We start from the raw sequence: 24,648 nt of genomic DNA, 5'->3' as shown, positions 1-24,648 counted from the left end.
TCTCGTAGTGGGAAGGCTGATGCTTTATCCCGAATCCATGCTGCGGATTCCGTACCTGGAGCCCCATCCAAGACCATTCTATCTGATGCCAATTTCATCGGAGTTATCCACGATCAGGATTTGTGGAAGGAGTGCAGGGAGGCCTATGAAGGTGATGTATTTCTGGCCAACCCACCTGTGGATATTAATCTTGTCTTTAAGGGTGGCATGTGGTTCAGAGATCGATGTATCTACGTCCCGGAGGTCGTCCGTCTGCAGATCCTCAAGTTGGTACATGACTCCAAGTTGGCTGGTCACAGGGGGGTACAGAAGACACAAGAGTTCCTGAGCCGATTCTTCTGGTGGCCATCTTTCCTGAAGGATATCAAGGACTATGTTCTCTCTTGCGAGGTATGTGCCCGTTTCAAGACTCCTCATGTGACATCTACAGGTCTTCTACAACCATTACCTGTTCCGTCCCGCCCTTGGGGGTCTATATCAATGGACTTTATTGTGGAGCTGCCTACATCGGGGGGTGTTATGAACTGGTGGCCTAGGAGCAGCATGAGGAACACTCTGGAGAAGGTGGTACCTGTACTGAACGCAGACCCTGAACTTAACACCGCAACTAGATTTCTGAAACTTAACATGGGCAAAACAGAATTCATCATCTTTCCCCTATTTCACGCGACCCCCCCAACGAACCTAACCGTTACAGTAAATGGCTGCCCACTCTCCCCAGTCCCACAAGCTCGCTGCCTCGGGGTAATCCTTGACGCTGATCTCTCCTTCAAACCACATATCCAAGCCCTTTCCACTTCCTGCCGACTTCAACTCAAAAATATTTCACGAATCCGTTCATTCCTCAACCAAGAATCTGCAAAAACCCTAGTCCATGCCCTCATCATCTCTCGCCTTGACTACTGCAACCTCCTGCTCTGTGGCCTCCCCTCTAACACTCTCGCACCCCTCCAATCTATTCTAAACTTCGCTGCCCGACTAATCCACCTGTCCCCCCGCTATTCCCTGGCCTCTCCCCTCTGTCAATCCCTCCACTGGCTCCCCATTGCCCAGAGACTCCAGTACAAAACCCTAACCATGACATACAAAGCCATCCACAACCTGTCTCCTCCATACATCTGTGACCTCGTCTCCCGGTACTTACCTACACGCAACCTCCGATCCTCACAAGATCTCTTTCTCTACTCCCCTCTTATCTCCTCTTCCCACAATCGCATACAAGATTTCTCTCGCATTTCACCCCTACTCTGGAACCCTCTACCACAACATATCAGACTCTCACCTACCATTGAAATCTTCAAAAAGAACCTGAAGACCCACCTCTTCCGAAAAGCCTACAACCTGCAGTAACCACCGATCAACCAAACCGCTGCATGACCAGCTCTATCCTCACCTACTGTATTCTCACCCATCCCTTGTAGATTGTGAGCCTTCGCGGGCAGGGTCCTCACTCCTCCTGTACCAGTTATGACTTGTATTGTTTAAGATTATTGTACTTGTTTTTATTATGTATACCCCTCCTCACATGTAAAGCGCCATGGAATAAATGGTGCTATAACAATAAATAATAATAATAATAATAATAATAATAACTAGAAGCAGCCGTGGGATGTTCCTGACACTCCCTAGACACCTCGTCACAGCCGGAGGTCTAAATACCCCTAGAGATAAGAAAAGGAAAACTATCTTGCCTCAGAGAAAATCCCCAAAGGATAGACAGCCCCCCACAAATATTGACTGTGAGAGGAGAGGGAAATAACATACGCAGACTGAAATCAGGATTTAGCAAAGGAGGCCGTACTAGCTAGAAAGAAAGGATAGAACAGAGTGCTATGCGGTCAGTATTAAAAACACTAGAAAATATCCACCACAGAAAGTACAAAATCTCCACATCCAACTAAAGATATGGAGGGTATGTCTGCATCTCCAGAGATACCAGCATGGCTGAACAAATCCTTGCACAGACCAAGCTGGACAAAACAAAACGTAGAAATGAACAGAACTAATAAGCCCACAGCATGTGGACTGCAAAAAGCAAAGCCAGAACTTATCTTTGATGAAAAGAACAGCAAGCAGGAGAGACCAGGAAAGGATGTGAATCCTCCAGGAACAATGGACAACTGGCACTGGCTAAAGGGTGAAACAAGACTAAATAGCCCAGTCCGAAGTGGACACACTTGATGACTGCTGTGAATGACAGACAGCAGCGCTACCACTTATAACCACCGGAGGGAGCCCAAGAGCAGAATTCACAACAGGGGGGCATGAATACAATCATGGTGGTAGTTGATCGCCTGACTAAAGCTGCTCATTTTGTTCCGTGCTCCGGCCTCCCCTCAGCTAAAGATTCAGTGAACTTGGTTATACAGAATGTCTTGCGGTTGCATGGGGTTCCGGATGAGATCATCTCTGACCATGGAGTACAGTTCACTTCAAGATTCTGGAAGGGGTTTTGCTCTGCACTCAATATTAATGTCTGTCTCTCTTCTGCTTACCATCCCCAGACAAATGGTCAGACTGAGCGTACCAACCAGACGTTGGAACAATATCTAAGATGTTATGTCAGCCATCTCCAGGATGATTGGTTGGAGTTGCTGCCGTTAGCCGAATTTTCATATAACAATTCTCAGAGCACCTCCACTAAATTTACACCTTTCTTTGCCAATATGGGTTATCCTCCATGTATTTTACCTAGGTCTCCTTTTAATTCTCCGGTTCCGGCAGTGGAGGAAAGGCTGACTGCGATGAGACAGAATCTGGAGGTTCTGAAGGAATCCCTGACCACAGCTCAAGAACGTTATAAGAGATCGGCTGATAGATTCCGTAAACCTGCACCCATGTTCAAGGTAGGAGATTCCGTGTGGTTAGCAACTAAGAATCTGAAGTTAAACGTTCCTTAACAAAAACTTGAACAGAAATTAATTGGCCCTTTCAAGATCAACGGTATTGTGAGCTCTGTGGCCTGCCGGCTGAAGCTGCCTAGGACAATGAAGGTACACCCAGTTTTTCATGTATCTTTACTAAAGCCTGTATCTCCTAATACCTTCCAGGGACGTGTTGTGCCACCTGTTATGACCCCAATGGCAGAGGGTCTCAAAAGTACATACCAAGTCTGCAAACATAAAAAAACAGCTCATAGGGCAGTGGTAACTGGGCTAACCGTATATCTAATCCTAGCACCACAAATAGCAGCAGCCGGGGAACGTGCCTACGTTGGTTCTAGACGTCTCGCGCCAGCCGGAGAACTAAATAACCCTAGAAGGGAAAAGATAGACCTTTCTTGCCTCCAGAGAAAAGACCCCAAAAGTTGGATACAAGCCCCCCACAAATAATAACGGTGAGGTAAGGAGAAAAGACAAACGTAAGAATGAACTAGATATTTAGCAAAGAGAGGCCCACTGACTAATAGCAGAATATAGTAAGATGACTTATACGGTCAGCAAAAACCCCATAAAAATTTCCACGCTGGATATTCAAGAACCCCTGAACCGTCTAATGGCCCGGGGGGAGAATACCAGCCCCCTAGAGCTTCCAGCAAAATCAGGAATCACATTTAGTACAAGCTGGACAGAAAATAAGAGCAATACAGATAACCAAAAAACAAGGAAGCAGGACTTAGCTTAATTTTGCAAGAAACAGGACCAGCAGACAGGAGCAAACAGAAAGGATCTGATTACAACGATGCCAGGCACTGGACTGAGGATCCAGGAAGTTTATATAGCAACACCCCTGGACTAACGACCCAGGTGGGTGCCAAACTGAGGAAAGACAATCCCAGAGTCATATCACTAGTGACTACAAGAGGGAGCCAAAAAAGTCTAATTCACAACAGCCACCTCCGCAGCCTGTGGTGATTGATGGGCTAGAACAATTTGTGGTGGAGGAAATTATTTATTCCAGGATTCGCAGGAATCGGCTCCAATATCTGATAAGATGGCAGGGATATCCCCCGAGGAAGACTCTTGGGAACCTGTGGAAAACATCAATGCCCAACAGAAGATTTCTCGTTTTCATCAGAGATTCCCTGAGAAACCAGGTCCAGGATCGTCCTGGGGCCGCTTCTAAGGAGGGAGTAATATCAGGACTCTGAACATTTTTTACCTTTTGTGCATTACTGCCCTTTTCCAAGATGGCGTCTTTGGTCTCATGTGCACTGTGTCTTCCTGCTATAAAACTCCACCTCAGCCTTCTGTCTGTGCTAGAATATTCTGCCTTGCATCCAGCTCCTGACCTCTGATTACTCCCTGGCTATACACCTGCTCCTGTGAACCTGTGTGGTGATCCTGCTACTCTGCTCTGAGTTCCTGCTGTATACACAAGTTTCCAGTAATCATCCTTCATCTGCTGTTCATGTTTACTTCCATCTGCATTTGCTGGACATGTAAGCTGTTTCTGCTTTGCAATAACCTGAGACTATTAACCAGGCCTCCCTGATTGAGCTAAGATATGATTTGAACTGCCTAATAAGCATATCTATCTGTGCCTGGACTAAGACAAGGATTTATTCATGTCAAGTATCCTCAAGAATAACTGTGCTTCATAGACTTTCTGCTTGATTGCATTTTCCTCTGAAGTTTCTTAATGACTGCTAAGCTGCGTTTATTATTTGCACCAAGTGTCGTGGACTTGAGTTTCTCTCTGCACCTGTTTGAATCACCGTGTGATAATATAGACTTTACCACTTATAAAACTGTGTCCTGTAGTTGTCTTGTTCCACGCAAAGAGTCTCCTGAGTTGTCCCCTATAATTATTACACTGACTCCGGTTTAAAAATGGATCCCGAGAAGGTGTCCACCATCCTCAACTGGCCGCGACCCTTCGGGGTGAAGGCCATCCAAAGATTCCTCGGTTTTGAGAACTATTACAAGCAGTTCATGCCCCACTTCTCTTCCTTTAACAATTAACCTCTCATCAGTTATCCGCAAGTGGGGTGATCCCAGTGTTTGGTCTTCGGAGTCTGGGGACGCCTTTCTGACTCTGAATCAAGCCTTCGCACGAGTGCCGTTACTTCATCGCCCAGACACTAGTAGGCCATTCATTCTCGAGGTGGATGCCTCCTCCACAGGGCCCGGGGTTGTGCTCTCCCAGAGGTCATTGTCCGGTCGTTTGATCACTTGCGGATTCTTCTCCTAGGCATTTTCTACTTTGGAACGCAACTATTCCATCGGTGACAGAGAACTACTGGCTACTATCAAGTTAGCATTGGAGGAGTGGTGGTATCTTCTGGAGGGTGCGGTACATCCCTTCATAATTTTCACTGATCACAGGAATCTGGCTTATATTCAGTCAGCCCAAAGATTCAACTCTTGGCAAGCCTGGTAGTCTGTTTTTCACCCTTTTTGCTTTTGAGCTTCACTTGCGGCCTGGCGAAAAGAACATTAAGGCTGACGCGCTGTGAAGGTCCTTCCAGTCGGCTGATATTGAAGAGTAACCATCCCACATTATTGATACCTACAAAATCATCTCGGTGGCTGCCCTGAGGTTTGCTACCTTACCACCGTGTAAGACATTCGTCTTGGAGAATGACAGGGAGAGGGTGCTGCACTGGGGACACTTCTAAAATTGCCGGTCATGCTGGAGCTAAGAAGACGTACTTCCTTGTCTCTCGCCACTATTGGTGGCCGTCCCTACGCCAGGATGTCAAAGAATTTTCAGCCACCTGTCCTTCCTGCACCTGGAACAAGATTCCGAGACAACTACCCTCTGAGGTCCAGCATCCTCTTCCTGTGCCTTTGGTTCCCTGGCGGCATATTGTCATGGACTTTGTCACCGATCTTCCTTGCTCCATGGGTTGCACAACTATTTTGGTGGTTGTGGATCGGTTTTCTAAGATGACCCACTTTGTCCCCCTGCCTGGTTTGCCCTCAGCTTGTGATTTGGCATGAATTTCTATTCATCACATCTTCAAATGCCAAGGTTTTAGATAGGGGAGTCCAATTCACCTCCCAGTTTTGGAGAGCTCTCTGCAAACTTTTGAACGTGACTTTAGACTTCTCTTCAGCCTATCATCCCCAGTCCAACAGTCAGGTGGAGCGGATTAACCTTATATCTCTGATATTTTTCTAATGCCCAGCGGGACAATTGGGTTGACCTCCTCCCTTGGGCCGAGTTTGCCTATAACAATCACTCCGGTGAGTCTTCTACCAAGTCCCCGTTCTTCATCGTCTCTGGTCAACATTCCAACCTGCCTCTTTCGGTTTCCCCTGGTTCGGGTGTGCCAGCTGCCGACTCCCTCTCCTTGGAATTCTCTAAGATTTGGGAGGAGACCAGGTATGCGCTTGAGAGGTCTTGCATTAGGATGAAAAAGCATGCTGATAAAAGGTGTTCGCATGCTCCTCCTTATGAACTCAGCGATAAGGTCTAGCTTTCGTCCAAGTATATCTGTCTTAAGATTCCCTCCTATAAATAGGGTCGTTGCTACATTGGTCCCTTTGAGATCCTGGCTCGAGTCAATGACGAAGCATACAAGTTGAGGTTGCCTGCCTCGCGCCGTTTCTCCAACTCCTTCCATGAGTCTCTCCTTAAACCTGTGGTCCTTAACCACCATCATTCTTCTGTTGGTTCTTCTCCGCCACCTGTTAACACTGATAATGTTTTTGAAGTAAGAGATATACTAGCCAGTAGAAAGGTTAGGGGGGAGAACCTTCTATTTGATTGATTGGAAGGGGTATGGGCCTGAGGAGATAACATGGGAACCATGGGAGATTATCAATTCTCCTCGTATCTTGAGGAGATTTCTTTCCAGCCTTAAGAAAGGGGGATGTAAGGGAGGGGGTACTATTACGGCGCACGGAGATACTCACTTGCTTCCTGGGTCCCTTGCCTCATCCCGCCTCCTCTTCCAGGTCCTCAGCCACGCTGGGGATCCTGTTACCCGTGCTGGGCCGCTTAGGTCGCACGCACTCCCGGCTTCTTTATGATGCTGGGTTGTACTGACCCGGAAGAGCTGTCCTGCCTGGGCAGCGGCCTCCGTGTATATCAGGCCCCTTCCTGCTAGAGGAAGCGCCTGATTGTTATTGTGCCTTTCCGTGCTCCCTTCAGGTCCACTTAGGTTTTTGTACATCAGGTCCCCGTACTCCTCAAGTGTGTGCGTGCTCTGTCCCTGTACGCTTCCAGTGGGTGCGTGCTCTGCTCAGTCCCTATACGCTTCCAGTGCGTGCTTTGCTCTGTCCCAGTACGCTTCCAGTGTGTGCGTACTCTGCTCCATCCCTGTACACTTCCAATGCGTACTCTGCCCTGCTCAGTCCCAGTATTCCTCCAGTGCGTACTCTGCTCCGTCCAGGTTCCGGTACCCTCTGTGTGAACCCTGCCGTGTCCTGAGTCCCGGGTTTTCTCTGTGGCTTCTCTGCCCGTCTGGTCCTCTGTGAGTACCCTGATTCTCCTCTTTGTCCTCGAGCCGCCCCTCTGGCACAAGCTATCGCGGTGTATCTCCCTCCTAGGCTTGTCTCTAACGGTCCCTGTATAGGGGTCGGTTCCACCTGGTCAGCTCGCCTGGGAACGGTCGTCACCGCGATCCAGTAGGTCCACTCCGTGAATCATAACACAAGGACAGAGCCCAAGTGTGACCTATCCCTCTAAAAATATGTCTTTGTACAAACCCTCCCTACACGCTTCATCACCTTGTATCATGCCCAGCTTCACCCTCCTCCCCCCAGTAGGTCAAATTGCCGCTCCATCAACAAATCCTCTTGATGGCATTCCAGAAGTATCCCACCATGGACCCCATATTATCTCAAATTTATTCATTATGTTTCACTTTTTGTATATACCCTTTTCCAGTCTAGTAATATTATTTATCCTTTTTTTTACATCGTTAATCAATGGAGGTAAGGGATTAATCCATTTGGATGCAATATGTTTCCTGGCCTTAAATAAAATGCGTGAAATTCCTATAGTTACTGGATCAAATTACATGTCATCCTCTAATATTCCCAATGGACATTTTTTGGGATCTGGTTGAATAACAGTTTTATAGACTTTCATTATGATAGACAGGACTCCTTTCCAGTATCCTCCCAGTTCCTGACAATCCCACATCATATTTAGTAATCCCACATTATCCATTTTCCATTTTGGACCCCCAGTATCAGTTCTATACCCTATACTAAATAAGAATCTAGGTGTTTTGTATTTCCTATGCATTAATAGAATTTGAGAAAATCTCTGTGCCTCATTTAAAGATAATTGAGGTATCAAGTCTAATGCCAGACTCCACTGATCTTCTGAAATCAGCCCTATATCTTCCTCCCATTTTTGTTTAGCTACTGAAAGGGAAGTTTTTTAAAAAATTATTTAGAAGTCTGTTAATATCAGAAATACGGCACTTGGTATTTCCTTTTTCCAATACCAGATTAACCCCTTCCCGACATTTGACGTACTATCCCGTCGAGGTGGGGTGGGCCCGTATGACCACCGACGGGATAGTACGTCATACGCGATCGGCCGCGCTCACGGGGGGAGCGCGGCCGATCACGGCCGGGTGTCAGCTGCATATCGCAGCTGACATCCGGCACTATGTGCCAGGAGCGGTCACGGACCGCCCCCGGCACATTAACCCCCGGCACACCGCGATCAAACATGATCGCAGTGTACCGGCGGTATAGGGAAGCATCGCGCAGGGAGGGGGCTCCCTGCGGGCTTCCCTAAGACCCCCGGAGCAACGCGATGTGATCGCGTTGCTGCGAGGGTCTCCTACCTCCTTCCTGGCTGCAGGTCCCGGATCCAAGATGGCCGCGGCATCCGGGTCCTGCAGGGAGGGAGGTGGCTTACCGAGTGTCTGCTCAGAGCAGACGCTTGGTAAGCCTGCAGCCCTGCACAGCAGATCGCAGATCTGGCAGAGTGCTGTGCACACTGCCAGATCAATGATCTGTGATGTCCCCCCTGGGACAAAGTAAAAAAGTAAAAAAAAAAATTTTCCACATGTGTAAAAAAAATAAATAAAAAAATTCCTAAATAAATAATAAAAAAAATATATATATTATTCCCATAAATACATTTCTTTATCTAAATAAAAAAAACAAAACAATAAAAGTACACATATTTAGTATCGCCGCGTCCGTAACGACCCAACCTATAAAACTGCCCCACTAGTTAACCCCTTCAGTAAACACCGTAAGGAAAAAAAAAAAAAACGAGGCAAAAAACAACGCTTTATTACCATACCGCCGAACAAAAAGTGGAATAACACGCGATCAAAAAGACTGATATAAATATCCATGGTACCGCTGAAAACGTCATCTTGTCCCGCAAAAAACAAGCCGCCATACAGCATCATCAGCAAAAAAATAAAAAAGTTATAGTCCTGAGAATAAAGCGATACCAAAATAATTATTTTTTCTATAAAATAGTTTTTATCGTATAAAAGCGCCAAAACATAAAAAAATGATATAAATGAGGTATCACTGTAATCGTACTGACCCGAAGAATAACACTGCTTTATCAATTTTACCAAACGCGGAACGGTATAAACGCCTCTCCCAAAAGAAATTCATGAATAGCAGGTTTTTGGTCATTCTGCCTCACAAAAATCGGAATAAAAAGTGATCAAAAACGGTCACGTGTCCGAAAATGTTACCAATAAAAACGTCAACTCGTCCCGCAAAAAACAAGACCTCACATGACTCTGTAGACCAAAATGTGGAAAAATTCTAGGTCTCAAAATGTGGAGATGCAAAAACTTTTTTGCTATAAAAAGCGTCGCTGGTTTCACACTTGCGTTTTTGTCTGCAGCGTTTTTTGCACAAAAAAATGCATGCGTTTTTTCCCTATATTTAACATTGAAAACGCATGCGTTTTTTTGTACGGGTTTGGTCGCGTTTTCAAACGCATGCGTTTTTTTTCTGCATGCGTTCATTTTCAGAAATACAACCTGCAGTATTTTCTTGCGTTTTTAAGCACATGTGTTTGCGTTAAAAACGCATGCGTTTTTATCTAAAAAAAACAGAAAACACACTGAAAAGCCACCCACCACCATCAAGGTGATAAAGAGATCCAAACCCTAACCCTAACTCTACCCCTAACCTCACCCCTAACCGTTTAATGAACATTTTCTGACAGTCATAGTGCCACGTATTTCAGTGCCACGTATTTCAGTGCCACGTATTTCAGTGCCACGTATTTCAGTGCCACGTATCACGTATTTCAGTGCCACGTGTTTCAGTGCCACGTATTTCAGTGCCACGTATCACGTATTTCAGTGCCACGTATCACGTATTTCAGTGCCACATATTTAAGTGCCACATATTTAAGTGCCACGTATTTCAGTTGCACGTATTTCAGTTGCACGTATTTCAGTGCCACGTATTTCAGTGCCACGTATCACGTATTTAAGTGCCACGTATTTCAGTCACGTTTAGGGGTAGGGGTAGGGTTAGGGCTAGGGTTGGAGGTAAAGTTAGGGTTAGGGTTGGGGCTAAAGTTATGGTTGGGGCTAAAGTTAGGGTTTGGATTACATTTACGGTTTGGATTAGGGTTGGGATTAGAATTATGGGTGTGTCAGGGCTAGGGGTGTGGTTAGGGTTACCGTTGGGATTAGGGTTAGGGGTGTGTTTGGGTTAGGGTTTCAGGTAGAATTGGGGAGTTTCCACTGTCCAGGCACATCAGGGGCTCTCCAAGCGCGACATGGCGTCCAATCTCAATTCCAGCCAATTCTGCGTTGAAAAAGTAAAACAGTGCTCCTTCCCTTCCGAGCTCTCCCGTGCGCCCAAAAAGGGGTTTACCCCAACATATGTGTTATCAGCGTACTCAGGACAAATTGAACAACAACTTCTGGGGTCCAAGTTCTCTTGTTATCCTTAGGAAAATAAAAATTTGGGGGGGCTAAAAATCATTTTTGTGGGAAAAAAAAGATGTTTTATTTTCACGGCTCTGCGTTATAAACTGTAGTGAAACACTTGGGGGTTCAAAGTTCTCACAACACATCTAGATAAGTACCTTGGGAGGTCTAGTTTCCAATATGGGGTCACTTGTGGGGGGTTTGTACTGTTTGGGAACCTCAGGGGCTCTGCAAATGCAACGTGACGCCTGCAGACCAATCCATTTAAGGCTGCATTCCAAATGGCGCTCCTTCCCTTCCGAGCTCTGTCATGCACCCAAACAGTGGTTCCCCCCCACATATGGGGTATCAGCGTACTCAGGACAAATTGGACAACAACTTTTGGGGTCTAATTTATCCTGTTACCCTTGTGAAAATACAAAACTGGGGGCTAAAAAATCATTTTTGTGAAAAAAAAAAAGAATTTTTATTTTCACGGCTTTGCGCTATAAACTTTAGTGAAACACTTGGGGGTTCAAAGTTCTCAAAACACATCTAGATAAGTTCCTTGGGAGGTCTAGTTTCCAATATGGGGTCACTTGTGGGGGGTTTGTACTGTTTGGGTACATCAGGGGCTCTGCAAATGCAACGTGACGGCTGCTGACCAATCCATTTAAGTCTGCATTCCAAATGGCGCTCCTTCCCTTCCAAGCTCTGCCATGCGCCCAAACAATGGTTTACACCCACATATGGGGTATCAGCGTACTCAGGACAAATTGCACAACATTTTTTTGGGTCCAATTTCTTCTCTTACCCTTGGGAAAATAAAAAATTGGGGGCGAAAAGATCATTTTTGTGAAAAAATATGATTTTTTATTTTTATGGCTCTGCATTATAAACTTCTGTGAAGCACTTGGTGGGTCAAAGTGCTCACCACACATCTAGATAAGTTCCTTAGGGGGTCTACTTTCCAAAATGGTGTCACTTGTAGGGAGTTTCAATGTTTAGGCATATCAGGGGCTCTCCAAACGCAACATGGCGTCCCATCTCAATTCCAGTCAATTTTGCATTGAAAAGTCAAATGGCGCTCCTTCCCTTCCAAGCTCTGCCATGCGCCCAAACAATGGTTTACACCCACATATGGGGTATCAGCGTACTCAGGACAAATTGCACAACATTTTTTGGGGTCCAATTTCTTCTCTTACCCTTGGGAAAATAAAAAATTGGGGGCAAAAAGATCATTTTTGTGAAAAAATATGATTTTTTTTTTTTACGGCTCTGCATTGTAAACTTCTGTGAAGCACTTGGTGGGTCAAAGTGCTCACCACACATCTAGATAAGTTCCTTAGGGGGTCTACTTTCCAAAATGGTGTCACTTGTAGGGAGTTTCAATGTTTAGGCATATCAGGGGCTCTCCAAACGCAACATGGCGTCCCATCTCAATTCCAGTCAATTTTGCATTGAAAAGTCAAATGGCGCTCCTTCCCTTCCAAGCTCTGCCATGCGCCCAAACAATGGTTTACACCCACATATGGGGTATCAGCGTACTCAGGACAAATTGCACAACATTTTTTGGGGTCCAATTTCTTCTTTTACCCTTGGGAAAATAAAAAATTGGGGGCAAAAAGATCATTTTTGTGAAAAAATATGATTTTTTTTTTTTTACGGCTCTGCATTGTAAACTTCTGTGAAGCACTTGGTGGGTCAAAGTGCTCACCACACATCAAGATAAGTTCCTTAGGGGGTCTACTTTCCAAAATGGTGTCACTTGTAGGGGGTTTCAGTGTTTAGGCACATCAGGGGCTCTCCAAACGCAACATGGCGTCCCATCTCAATTCCAGTCAATTTTGCATTGAAAAGTCAAATGGCGCTCCTTTCCTTCCGAGCTCTGCCATGCGCCCAAACAGTGGTTTACCCCCACATATGGGGTATCAGCGTACTCAGGACAAATTGTACAACAACTTTTTTGGTCCATTTTCTCCTGTTACCCTTGGTAAAATAAAACAAATTGGAGCTGAAATAAATTTTGTGTGAAAAAAAGTTAAATGTTCATTTTTATTTAAACATTCCAAAAATTCCTGTGAAACACCTGAAGGGTTAATAAACTTCTTGAATGTGGTTTTGAGCACCTTGAGGGGTGCAGTTTTTAGAGTGGTGTCACACTTGGGTATTTTCTATCATATAGACCCCTCAAAATGACTTCAAATGAGATGTGGTCCCTAAAAAAAAATGGTGTTGTAAAAATGAGAAATTGCTGGTCAACTTTTAACCCTTATAACTCCGTCACAAAAAAAAATTTTGGTTCCAAAATTGTACTGATGTAAAGTAGACATGTGGGAAATGTTACTTATTAAGTATTTTGCGTGACATATGTCTGTGATTTAAGGGCATAAAAATTCAAAGTTGGAAAATTGCGAAATTTTCAAAATTTTCGCCAAATTTCCATTTTTTTCACAAATAAACGCAAGTTATATCGAATAAATTTTACCACTAACATGAAGTACAATATGTCACGAGAAAACAATGTCAGAATCGCCAAGATCCGTCAAAGCGTTCCAGAGTTATAGCCTCATAAAGGGACAGTGGTCAGAATTGTAAAAATTGGCCCGGTCATTAACGTGCAAACCACCCTTGGTGGTGAAGGGGTTAATAAAGGAATTATTCTCTGTCAGCAAAGGGATCAATTTTGTGTGCATTAAATGAGTACCTAAGCTGCAAATACTGATAGAATTGTTTGTCAACCCAAATTCCTCCTTCAGTTGATCAAAGGATTTTAATATACCATTTGCATAATACTTGTTGTACCATAAGTATTCCTTTACCCATCCAGTCCCGAAATCCCTCTAGTTTATAGTGCTCTACATATTTTTAGCAAACCTTATAGTGCTCTACATATTTTTAGCAAACCATATGAGGCGTATATTCATTACTGTTTCCTATTCCCATTAAATGTTTACCTCTATCTCACACCTTATAGAGTTATGCTAGCGTCGGACATATTGATTTCTTATCCACAACTTTATTTAGTTCAACTAGATGGATAGGGATATTCCATGGTGTAGCTCAGGTTATCAGCTTCATAACACTATGTGAATTTTCAGTACTATTCCAGCTGCTAAAATGCTTTAGTTGTGCTGCCAGATAATATTGTTAATGCATTGGGGACCGCCAGCCTACCAGACTCCCTGTCCCCTTTGTAAGTGCTCAAATTTTATTCTTGCAGATTTTTTTTTCCAAATGAGTGAACAAAACATGCTATGCATTTTCTGAAAATAAGAACTAGGGATTCATATAGGGGCATTATGCAGAATATATAGAAGTTGGGGCATCGGTATCATTTTTAACTACGGTAGTTTCCTCTTCCCACAGCTGATGGTGGTAGTCTACACCATGTTTCTGTTTTCCTTTTAAACCTTTCCAGAACAGGGTGTAAGTTCAGGGATATATCATCCTGAGGTTTTCTTGTAATATTTATGCCAAGTTATTTAGATTTCTCCACTGGAGCCTGCATTTATGTACGTAGATAGGATCCTGCTATGACTAAAACCACAAGAGGCTGAGGGCTGGAGTGCTCAGAGAGCCGATGCATACAAATATCAAAAGACTGACTGACTTTTGCTAGCATTATGGAAAAATGGAAAAAAGCAGCCATACGTACCACTATCTGTTCACCATACTAATGCACTGCAGGAGACAGCAGGCTTGTGTAAGGTGGCATTCATAATTAGGACAATTGAAGCAGATTGAGAGTTTGCATATTTTGGCCAAAAAATATTAACACAAATCCCCCCCCCCCCCCCCCCGTGCCCCTTCCTCCCAAAACCATAACTTTATTACTTTTCCATCGATGCAGCCGTGTGAGGGCTTCTTTTTTGCGGAATGAGTTGTACTTTTGAACAACACCATTGATTTTACCATATAACGTACTGGAAAGCAGGAAGAATTCCAAATGTGGTGACATTTTTAAAAAAGTGCAATTCCACAATTGTTTTTTTAGGTTTTTTCTTACTATGTTCACCAAATGCTAAAACTGACCTGCTATTATGATTCTCCAGGTCATTGCGAGTTAGTAGATACCAAACATCTATAGGTTCTTTTTTATTTAAATGGTGAAAAAAATCCATATTTTGTTAAAAACAAAATTGCATAGTTTTTATACCATTTTGGTATAGATTAGATCTTTTGATCACCCGTTATTGCATTTTAATGCTGTTTTATTTATTTTTTCTTATTACGCTGTTTACTAATCAGATTAATTATTTTTAGATATTGATAGATTGGGCATTTCTGAACACGACAATATCAAATAGAGTGGGGGAAATAAGTATTTGATCTCTTGCTGATTTTTTAAGTTTGCCCACTGACAAAGACATGAACAGTCTATAATTTTAAGGGTGGGATAATTTTAATATAGAGAGATAGAATATCAAAAATAATATCCAGAAAATCACATTGTGTAAATTATAAAAATGTATTTGCATTTTGCAGTGAGAAATAAGTATTTGATTCCCTACCAACCATTAAGAGTTCTGGCTCCTACAGACCAGTTAGATGCTCCTAATCAACTCATTACCTTTATTAAAGACAGCTGTCTTACATAGTCACCTTTATAAAAGACTCCTGTCCACAGACTCAATCAGTCAGACTCTAACCTCTACAACATGGGCAAGAGCAAAGAGCTTTATAAGGATGTCAGGAACGAGATTATAGACCTGCACAAAGCTGGAATGGGCTACAAAACTATAAGATGCTGGGTGAGAAGGAGACAATGGTTGGTGCAATAGTAAGAAAATGGAAGAAAAACAAAATGTCAATCGACATCGATCTGGAGCACCAGGCAAAATCTCACCTCTTGGGGTATCCTTGATCATGAGGAATGTGAGAGATCAGTCTAAAACTACACGGGGTGAACTTGTTAATGATCTCAAGGCAACTGGGACCACAGTCACCAAGAAAACCATTGATAACACATTATGCCGTAAAGGTTTAAAATCCTGCAGTGCCCGCAAAGGTCCCCCTGCTCAAGTAGACACATTTGCAGGCCTGTCTGAAGTTTGCCAATGAAAACCTGGATGATTCTGTGAGTGATTGGGAGAAGGTGTGGATGAGTCAAAAATGGAGGTCTTTGGCATTAACTCAACTCGCCGTGTTTGAAGGAAAATAAATGCTGCCTATGACCCAAGAACACCTTCCCCACTGTCAAGCATGGAGGTGGAAACATGTTTTGGGGGTTTTTCTCTGCTATGGGCACAGGACTACTGCACTGCATCAATGGGAGAATGAATGGGGCCATGTACCATAAAATCCTTAGTGACAACCTAAATGGGTCATGGCTGGGTCTTCCAGCAAGACAATGACCCAAAACATACAGCCAAGGCAACAAGAATGGCTAAAAAGAAGCACATTAAGGTCATGGAGTGGCCTAGCCAATCTCCAGACCTTAATCCCATAGAAAACTTATGGAGAGAGTTGAAGCTCTTGAATTGCCAAGCAACAGCCTAAAAATCTTAATGATTTAGAGATGATCTGCAAAGAGGAGTGGACCAAAATTCCTCCAGACGTGCGCAGACTTCATCATCAACTACAAAAAACTCTGACTGCTGTGCTTACCAACAAGGGTTTTGCCACCAAATATTACAGTATTTTTCAGACTATAAGGCGCACCCCAAATTTTCAGAATTGAAATAGGGAAAAAAAATTAATGTGTCAAATGGGGTTCCATCTTACAGTCCAAATTCAGCTTACTGGTGAGGATCGGCAGCACGGGTGGAGCGTGATCACAGGGGGTGTTCGGTGGTCCGGGGATATGACTCCTATCCCAGACTGGTGCAGCAGGTTCGGCGGTGCTGGGACTCTGCCAACATTTTCTGAAAGCCAGTTCCCTGCACATCCATTGCTGTGATGTGGTGGCCTCTGGCAAATCCCATCTCAGGATGGGGTGGCAGGTTCGGCGGTGCTCTGTGGTGTGGGGGGGGGCTCCGCCAGAATTTTGTGAAAGTCTGGAGCCCCCCACACATCCATTACTGCAATGCGGTGGTCTCCGGGAAAATGGCAGCCGGGGAGCGGCGCATGCTCAGATTGAGATCTCAGGTGCCGAGATCTTGTCTCCCGAGATCTCAATCTGAGCACGCACCACCCCTGGTGGCTATTTTCCCAGAGGCCACCGCATCGCCGTAATGGATATGCGGGGGGCTCCGGGCTTTCACCACGTGCCGGCGGAGCCCCCCACACCACATAGCACCGCCGAACCTGCCACACCAACCTGGGAAGCGAGTGTGACCATCGCTCTGCACCGTCGGACCGCCGCAGAATCGCCCGACTCCTGCTGCCGCCACAATATATTCCCACTAAGATGCACCCCAATTTTCCTCCAAATTTTTTTGGGAAAAAAGTGCGTCTTAGAGTCCGAAAACTACAGTAACTCTTGTTTGCCAGAGGGATCAAATACTTATTTCTCACGGCAAAATGCAAATAAAAGTTTATATTTTATAAAATGTGAGTTTCTGGGTTTTTTTATATTCTATCTCTGTGTTAACATTAACCTACCCTTAAAATTATAGACTCTTCATATCTTTGCCCGTGGACAAACTTAGAAAATCATCAAAGGATCAAATTCTTATTTCCCCCACTGTATGTTTAATTTTTATGTTTTAATGGATTTATTTTAAATGGGGCGAATCGGGTGATTTAGACTTTTATATACCGCATATATATTTTTAAAGCCATTTTTTTTTTTACTTTACACTTTCTTCTATAGTCTCCATGGAAGACTAGAACCGGCGATCATCTGATCACTCATGCTACACACAGCAGGGCTTAAGCCCTGCTCTATGTAGCTAAAATGATCACTTGCTATGAGCGCTGACCGAGACAATGACAACAACAGGGGTCTCCTGCAGATCCTTGGTTGTCATGCCAACCCATCAGCGATCCACGGTCATGTGACATGGGCACCGATGGGTGGAGTTTGTAATGCTCTTCCGGCACGTGTATGTTAAATGCCACTGTCGGAGTTTGACAGTAGCATTTAAAACCCGCGGCTTTTAGGGGCACATGTCAGCTCATCAGATCAGCTGTCCTGAGGCGGAAAGAGCCTGCACCAAAGAGGGGGAGGGACCATTTGACGTGCTAGTACGTTAGACGTCGGGAAGGGGGTAACTATTATCTTACGTATTTTTTAATCTTGCCTTGTAGTGTTGGTGAGGGTATAGGGGTATTTGTTCTTGAGTGGTGCACTTATAAAGTGCTGAGCAGCCCACTTGATCTAATGGTATTGGCATCATCAGTAGGCTGTAAGCAGTATGGTGCCCTACATGTATTTGTGTATCTGGCACCTTACACAAGTCTTACTTGTGTGTATTCATACAACCACCTCCATAGGTATGTGTGTGAGTAGTTGCTTTAGCAGAATTTTGCACCTCTTCTGCCTCCACCAGTTATCATGGGGGGCCTGCTGCATCCTGCAGTGCATTAGTATTATGACTAGGTATTGCTAAATATGACAGGTTTTTTTGTTGATTTGTGGAAACATTTAGGTCTTATTAGCTTTTTTCACAGAACATAGTATTCAAGCCTTAAAATGTGAAAAAAACTTGAGTTTAAGTTTTTATTTTGCAATGTTGATCTAGAAAAAAAAAAGAAAAATCCAAAGAGACAAAATACATGATTCCAAGTACAGTAGCATAGTGCTATCTTAGACCTTGTTCACATGTAGCATAAATGTTGCTTTTTTTTTATTTCTGCTGCTTTTTATCTGCAGGTGTCCGTACTGTAGTAACCATACTATGCACAAAGAATCATCTGTGATTACTGCGTATTTGCTGCTCCTCCCCATTTATTTGAAGCATTTTTGTGCAAATTTGAAGCACTATTTTTAATGGGTTTTTTTTGTATGGTTTTTTTTTTAAGCTTTTTATTCTGCAATTAAAAGGAACCTGTCACCCCCCCCCCCCCCCACCCGTAGGCATTTGCAACTAAAAGAGCCAACTTGTGCAGCACTAATGCTGCATTTGGACGAGGTGGCTCTTTTAGTTATGTCCTTGCACACGCTGAAATAAACACTTATAAAATGTGCCCCCTCATACCGTGAAATCGCCAGGGAGGCGGGACTTTCCTTCCTAATCAGACGCAGCACAGCCGTCATTCATACCCCCTTGGCGCCGGGCGCTGCCTCCTCAGCGTTGTTTGAATCTGTCCCGGAGCCTGCACTGTTATGTTATCCCTTGGGCATGCGTAGTTAGCGCTGCCCGTCTTCTCACATCATTTGATGTCAGGCCGACTGTGCCTGTGCGGCCACGCTGCCCGAGATCCCCCCACCCCCCGCAGTGTCTTCTGAATAATTCACATTGCGGGGCTGAGATTCATGGGCATGCGCAGTGCATATATTCACCTCTCCCTCCACCTTCTTCAGACTGTCCGGCGTCAGCAGCTCCCTAATCGCATGCCAAGGTGATTAGGGATCAGCTGACGCCGCACAGTCTGAAGAAGGCGGAGGGAGATGAGTGAGAGGTGAAGATATGCACTGCGCATGCCCATGAATTTCAGCCCCGCAATGTGAATAAATCAGAAGACACTGTGGGGCGGGATCTCTGGCAGCGTGGCCGCACAGGCGAAGTCAGCCTGACATCAAATGATGTCGGAAGACGGGCAGGGCTAACTGCGCTTTCCCAAGGGATAACATAACAGCGCAGGCTCCGGGACAGATTCAAACAACGCCGAGGAGGCAGCGCCCGGCGCCAAGGGGGTATGAATGACGGCTGTACTGCGTCTGATTAGGAAGGAAAGTCCCGCCTCCCTGGCGATTTCACGGTATGAGGGGGCACATTTTATAAGTGTTTATTTCAGTGTGCGCAAGGAGCATAACTAAAAGAGCCACCTTGTCCAAATGCAGCATTAGTGCTGCACAAGTTGGCTCTTTTAGTTACAAACGCCTGGGGGGGTGACAGGTTCCCTTTAAAGCACAACTGAGTTATTTAGCATACTTTTTTCAGGCTAAAAAAAGACCTTTTAAAGAACACATCAAAAACACACAGTACAGTAGCATTTTTAAATGCATGGTGGGCATGAACATTCAAGAAATCATTTGTTTTATTTACACAGTGAAATGCAATCGATTTTCTGCACAAAGAAGCAGTGAAAATGCAGTTTTATAACATGTGAAAGCACGGCCTTAGTCAGTCCCATGGATCAAGCGCATCCATTTAAATTTTAATTTGGGCTGTTTGTGATTTTGAAAATAAAAAATATATTTGTGTAAGTTTTTGTCTTACTGTCGACTCTGCAAATATAGAAATTATAGAACAGGAAAAATGGTATAGAGCTATACGGATTGACTGGTGTGTTTGTTCTTTTTCTTTTTTAGAGCCATTAATAATGGACTTTTGGACACATATCAGCTGAAGTCATTAGATGGTCTCTTGGAGGGAGATCTTTCTGACTTGGCATTAATCCGAGATGATTCTGGAAAGTTATATGTTACTCACAAGCATTTTCAAAAAAGTAACCCTGCAAGTAATCACACCATGAAGCCTGATTCCATGCTTCTGCAAAATAATCTGGATAACTTTGCAGCCCGTGAACCATATGACCGCGTGATCCGTTGCTTAGGTTGGAAATTCGACTTCTCCATTTTTGACAGGTAATATATTTTAACTTCATATATACTGAAGGCTTTATAAAGTAAAAAAATTAAGGGACTTACATTAAAGGGAATCCTGCTGACAGGTTCCCTTTAAGAACTGCTTGATTTTACTGTGAAATAGACTAATTTACAATTAAATATATTTACTATATATGTCCATGTTCTGTATTTTCATTTTTTCTTACACTATTTTCAAGAGCTTTAATGTTTTTATTTTTATGACCACATAGCCATGTAATGGCTTGATTTTTTGGGGATGAGCTTTAGTTTTGAATGACTGTTAATTTTACTATGTAATATACAGAAAAACAGGGAAAAAATTCCAAATGGGGTGAAATGGTGAAAAATGTAACACTGGTAGGTTTGGACCCACTGCTCCATGGGCAGGCTTACACTTGAGGGGTGTAGCTAAGTGACTACCTGGTATTCACTATAGCCTTTGATGGTGAAGATTGGCTTGGCCGCCGGTAGACACATGGTACCACTCCAGACCAGTCCTTAGGTCTGCAGGAGCTGATTGGAGGGTCAAAGAAACGGGTACGAGGTACAAGTGGACAGAGGTAAAGATGTGGTCAAGCAACACAGGTTTAATATACGTATCCGAAGTCAGGAGTGGAGCCGTCAGGATAAACAAGTAGGTAGCTGGCTCAGAATACGGGAGACACAAAATTAAAAAGCATCTTGCAGAACACTAGACAAGAACTAGCACCTAGATCAGGCATGGAGTGATGGGAGGAGCTGCCAAATAAAACCCCTGCTGCTTGGGGATAAGCCAGAGCCATAATGTGGCCCCGCCTCCCTAAAGCCTGGAGTAGTGTTGAAAATGCTAGAAGAAGCAGCAGCTCAGCGAGACAGCCCGTGAATGGGGAGAGTAGAGCGGTGACTGCAGTGAGTAGGATGACACTTATTACCCTTACAATTGGCCAGCCTGACAAAAAAATGCAATTCCATGTTCTGAGCCCTTTTGTCATGCCTCGATTTTGGGTTTTGATCCGTGACCTCTTCTTCTTGTTTGGTTCTCCTGTCTGCTGAGCTACTACCATTTCTTCCCTGCCAATGGTTCCTATTGCTTTTTTGTTCCTTTTTCAGTTTGCTCAGCGTAAACGTAAAAAAAAAAAAAACACTACATACTTACATTCCGGTGTCTGTCCCCCGGCGCTGTGCTTCTCTGCACTGTGTAAGCGCCGGCCGGCCGGAAAGCACAGCGGTGACGTCACCGCTGTGCTTTCCGGCTGGCGCTTACACAGTGCAGGGAAGCACAGCGCCGGGGGACAGACACCGGAATGTAAGTATGTAGTGTTTTTTTTACATTTAAGCTGGTAACCAGGGTAAACATCGGGTTACTAAGCGCGGCCCTGCGCTTAGTGACCCGATGTTTACCCTGGTTACCAGGGGACTTCGCATAGTTGGTCGCTGGAGAGCTGTCTGTGTGACAGCTCTTCAGCGACCACACAGCGACGCTGCAGCGATCGGGATCGTTGTCTAGATCGCTGCAGCGTCGCTAAATGTGACGGTACCTTTACTCTTTGTGCACGTACTTTAACCCACGTACTTTTACTGCACGTACTTTTACCCTCTGCACACTTTCTCTCTCCTGATTAGCTGTGCACAGCAGTCTCCCCTCTGGTTCCTCAAGAGGTGGGATAAACCCCTCGATGCCAATTAGGGTGCCAGGTCCGAGGTGGTGTTTTTCAGTTCTGTGGCTAGGGATTATCTAGTCTGTACAGCAGGGGTGGGGAACCTCAGATCCCAAGGTCATTTACTTCCCTCGATGATCTTTCATCATCCCCTGCAGCAGATTCTCAGGGACGGCATTCTTGGGCAGGGAGGTGTATTTTGATTACAACCAGCTCATTATAGTGCTTTGGAACAAAGCACTATACTGTTATTCCACCGTGGATAACTTCTTCTTATTATAGTGCTTTGGAACAAAGCACTATACTGTTATTCCACCGTGGATAACTTCTTCTTATTATAGTGCTTTGGAACAAAGCACTATACTGTTATTCCACCGTGGATAACTTCTTCTTATTATAGTGCTTTGGAACAAAGCACTATACTGTTATTCCATCGTGGATAACTTCTTCTTATTATAGTGCTTTGGAACAAAGCACTATACTGTTATTCCATCGTGGATAACTTCTTCTTATTATAGTGCTTTGGAACAAAGCACTATACTGTTATTCCACCGTGGTAAACTTATTATTATTATAGTGCTTTGGAACAAAGCACTATACTGTTATTCCATCGTGGTAAACTTCTTATTATTATTATTATAGTGCTTTGGAACAAAGCACTATACTGTTATTCCATCGTGGATAACTTCTTCTTATTATAGTGCTTTGGAACAAAGCACTATACTGTTATTCCATCGTGGATAACTTCTTCTTATTCTTATTATTTATAGTGCTTTGGAACAAAGCACTATACTGTTATTCCATCGTGGATAACTTCTTCTTATTATAGTGCTTTGGAACAAAGCACTATACTGTTATTCCACCGTGGTAAACTTCTTCTTCTTATTATAGTGCTTTGGAACAAAGCACTATACTGTTATTCCATCGTGGTAAACTTCTTCTTATTATTATTTTTCTTATTATTAGGCTTTTTTTCGCAGTTAATGCGGCCCGAACCGCTGAACGCACAGACTCCAGTGAGGTGTCATTTCGAAGCCAGCGTCCACGAGAGGTGTGCTAAGTTATTTTCATGTCGATCGGATTTGTAGTTTTGGCGCAATTTGCATTTGAAAATTGTTTCCCCCTCATTGGAAAGCATTGTTTCAATGCATTTCAATAGGGAAATTTTGCTATACGTTTAAAATGGGCTGGTTTCTGAGGCAATTTCTAAAAATAACTTAACTGCCAAATGCCACCTGGCTGATTAGCTCATTGATATGCGCAGTCAGACACAGTTACTATGCCAACGTCAACCAACTCCACCAGGTCACCGTTTTGTCAGATAATATCAGCTCTTAAAGTGACAGCACAGCACAATTCAAAAGGACTATCTGTAGTCTTATTATTATTACAGTATAAAGCGCAGAGCCCCGCAGCATACAGCGCAGAGCCGCGCAGCATATAGCGCAGAGCCCCGCAGTATACAGCGCAGAGCTCCACATTATACAGCGCAGAGCCGCGCAGTATACAGCGCGGAGCCGCGCAGTATACAGCGCGGAGCCCCGCAGCATACAGCGCGGAGCCCCGCAGCATACAGCGCGGAGCCGCGCAGCATACAGCGCGGAGCCGCGCAGCATACAGCGCAGAGCCGCGCAGCATACAGCGCAGAGCCGCGCAGCATACAGCGCAGAGCCGCGCAGCATACAGCGCAGAGCCCCGCAGCATACAGCGCAGAGTCCCGCAGCATACAGCGCAGAGCCCCGCAGCATACAGCGCAGAGCCCCGCAGTATACAGCGCAGAGCCGCGCAGTATACAGCGCAGAGCCGCGCAGTATACAGCGCCCACCATATCGGACCCAGAGTGGCTACAACTACCAAACCAGCGCCTGAGGGGCACCCAAGTGTGAAAGTCTTGCTGGGGCAACCCGGGCACCATTCCAAAGCACTATCTGTAGTTCCTTCAGGAAATACCCATCTTTTTCTCTCTGTTATCAGCCATTCCCCGTACTGCTGTCAGTCTATTTCTCTCTGTTATCAGCCATTCCCCTGTCCTGCTGTCAGTCTATTCTCTCTGTTATCAGCCATTCCCCGTCCTGCTGTCAGTCTATTCTCTCTGTTATCAGCCATTCCCCTGTCCTGCTGTCAGTCTATTCTCTCTGTTATCAGCCATTCCGCGTCCTGCCGTCAGTCTATTTCTCTCTGTTATCAGCCATTCCCCGTACTGCTGTCAGTCTATTTCTCTCTGTTATCAGCCATTCCCCTGTCCTGCTGTCAGTCTATTCTCTCTGTTATCAGCCATTCCCCGTCCTGCTGTCAGTCTATTCTCTCTGTTATCAGCCATTCCCCTGTCCTGCTGTCAGTCTATTCTCTGTTATCAGCCATTCCCCGTCCTGCTGTCAGTCTATTTCTCTCTGTTATCAGCCATTCCGCGTACTGCTGTCAGTCTATTTCTCTCTGTTATCAGCCATTCCCCTGTCCTGCTGTCAGTCTATTCTCTCTGTTATCAGCCATTCCCCGTCCTGCTGTCAGTCTATTTCTCTCTGTTATCAGCAATTCCCCTGTCCTGCTGTCAGTCTATTCTCTCTGTTATCAGCCATTCCCTTGTCCTGCTGTCAGTCTATTCTCTGTTACATAGTTAC

General features: G+C 44.5%; 1 protein-coding gene across 6 annotated transcripts in view; it reads left to right on the top strand.

Moving 5' to 3' along the window:
- FOXRED2 (FAD dependent oxidoreductase domain containing 2) overlaps positions 1-24,648 on the top strand; it is a 548,573-nt gene that overhangs the window by 140,666 nt on the left and 383,259 nt on the right. For all 6 annotated transcript variants that reach the window (XM_077277999.1, XM_077278000.1, XM_077277998.1 and 3 more), the window contains exon 4: positions 20,115-20,390. In XM_077277999.1, coding sequence (XP_077134114.1) covers positions 20,115-20,390 — 276 coding nt within the window. The remainder of the gene's footprint in view (positions 1-20,114; positions 20,391-24,648) is intronic.

This window comes from Ranitomeya variabilis, chromosome 8 (assembly GCF_051348905.1).
Source record: "Ranitomeya variabilis isolate aRanVar5 chromosome 8, aRanVar5.hap1, whole genome shotgun sequence".
NCBI lineage: Eukaryota > Metazoa > Chordata > Amphibia > Anura > Dendrobatidae > Ranitomeya > Ranitomeya variabilis.
The sequence above is the reverse complement of the archived record's forward strand: the minus strand, read 5'-3'. Positions and strand labels throughout refer to the sequence as shown.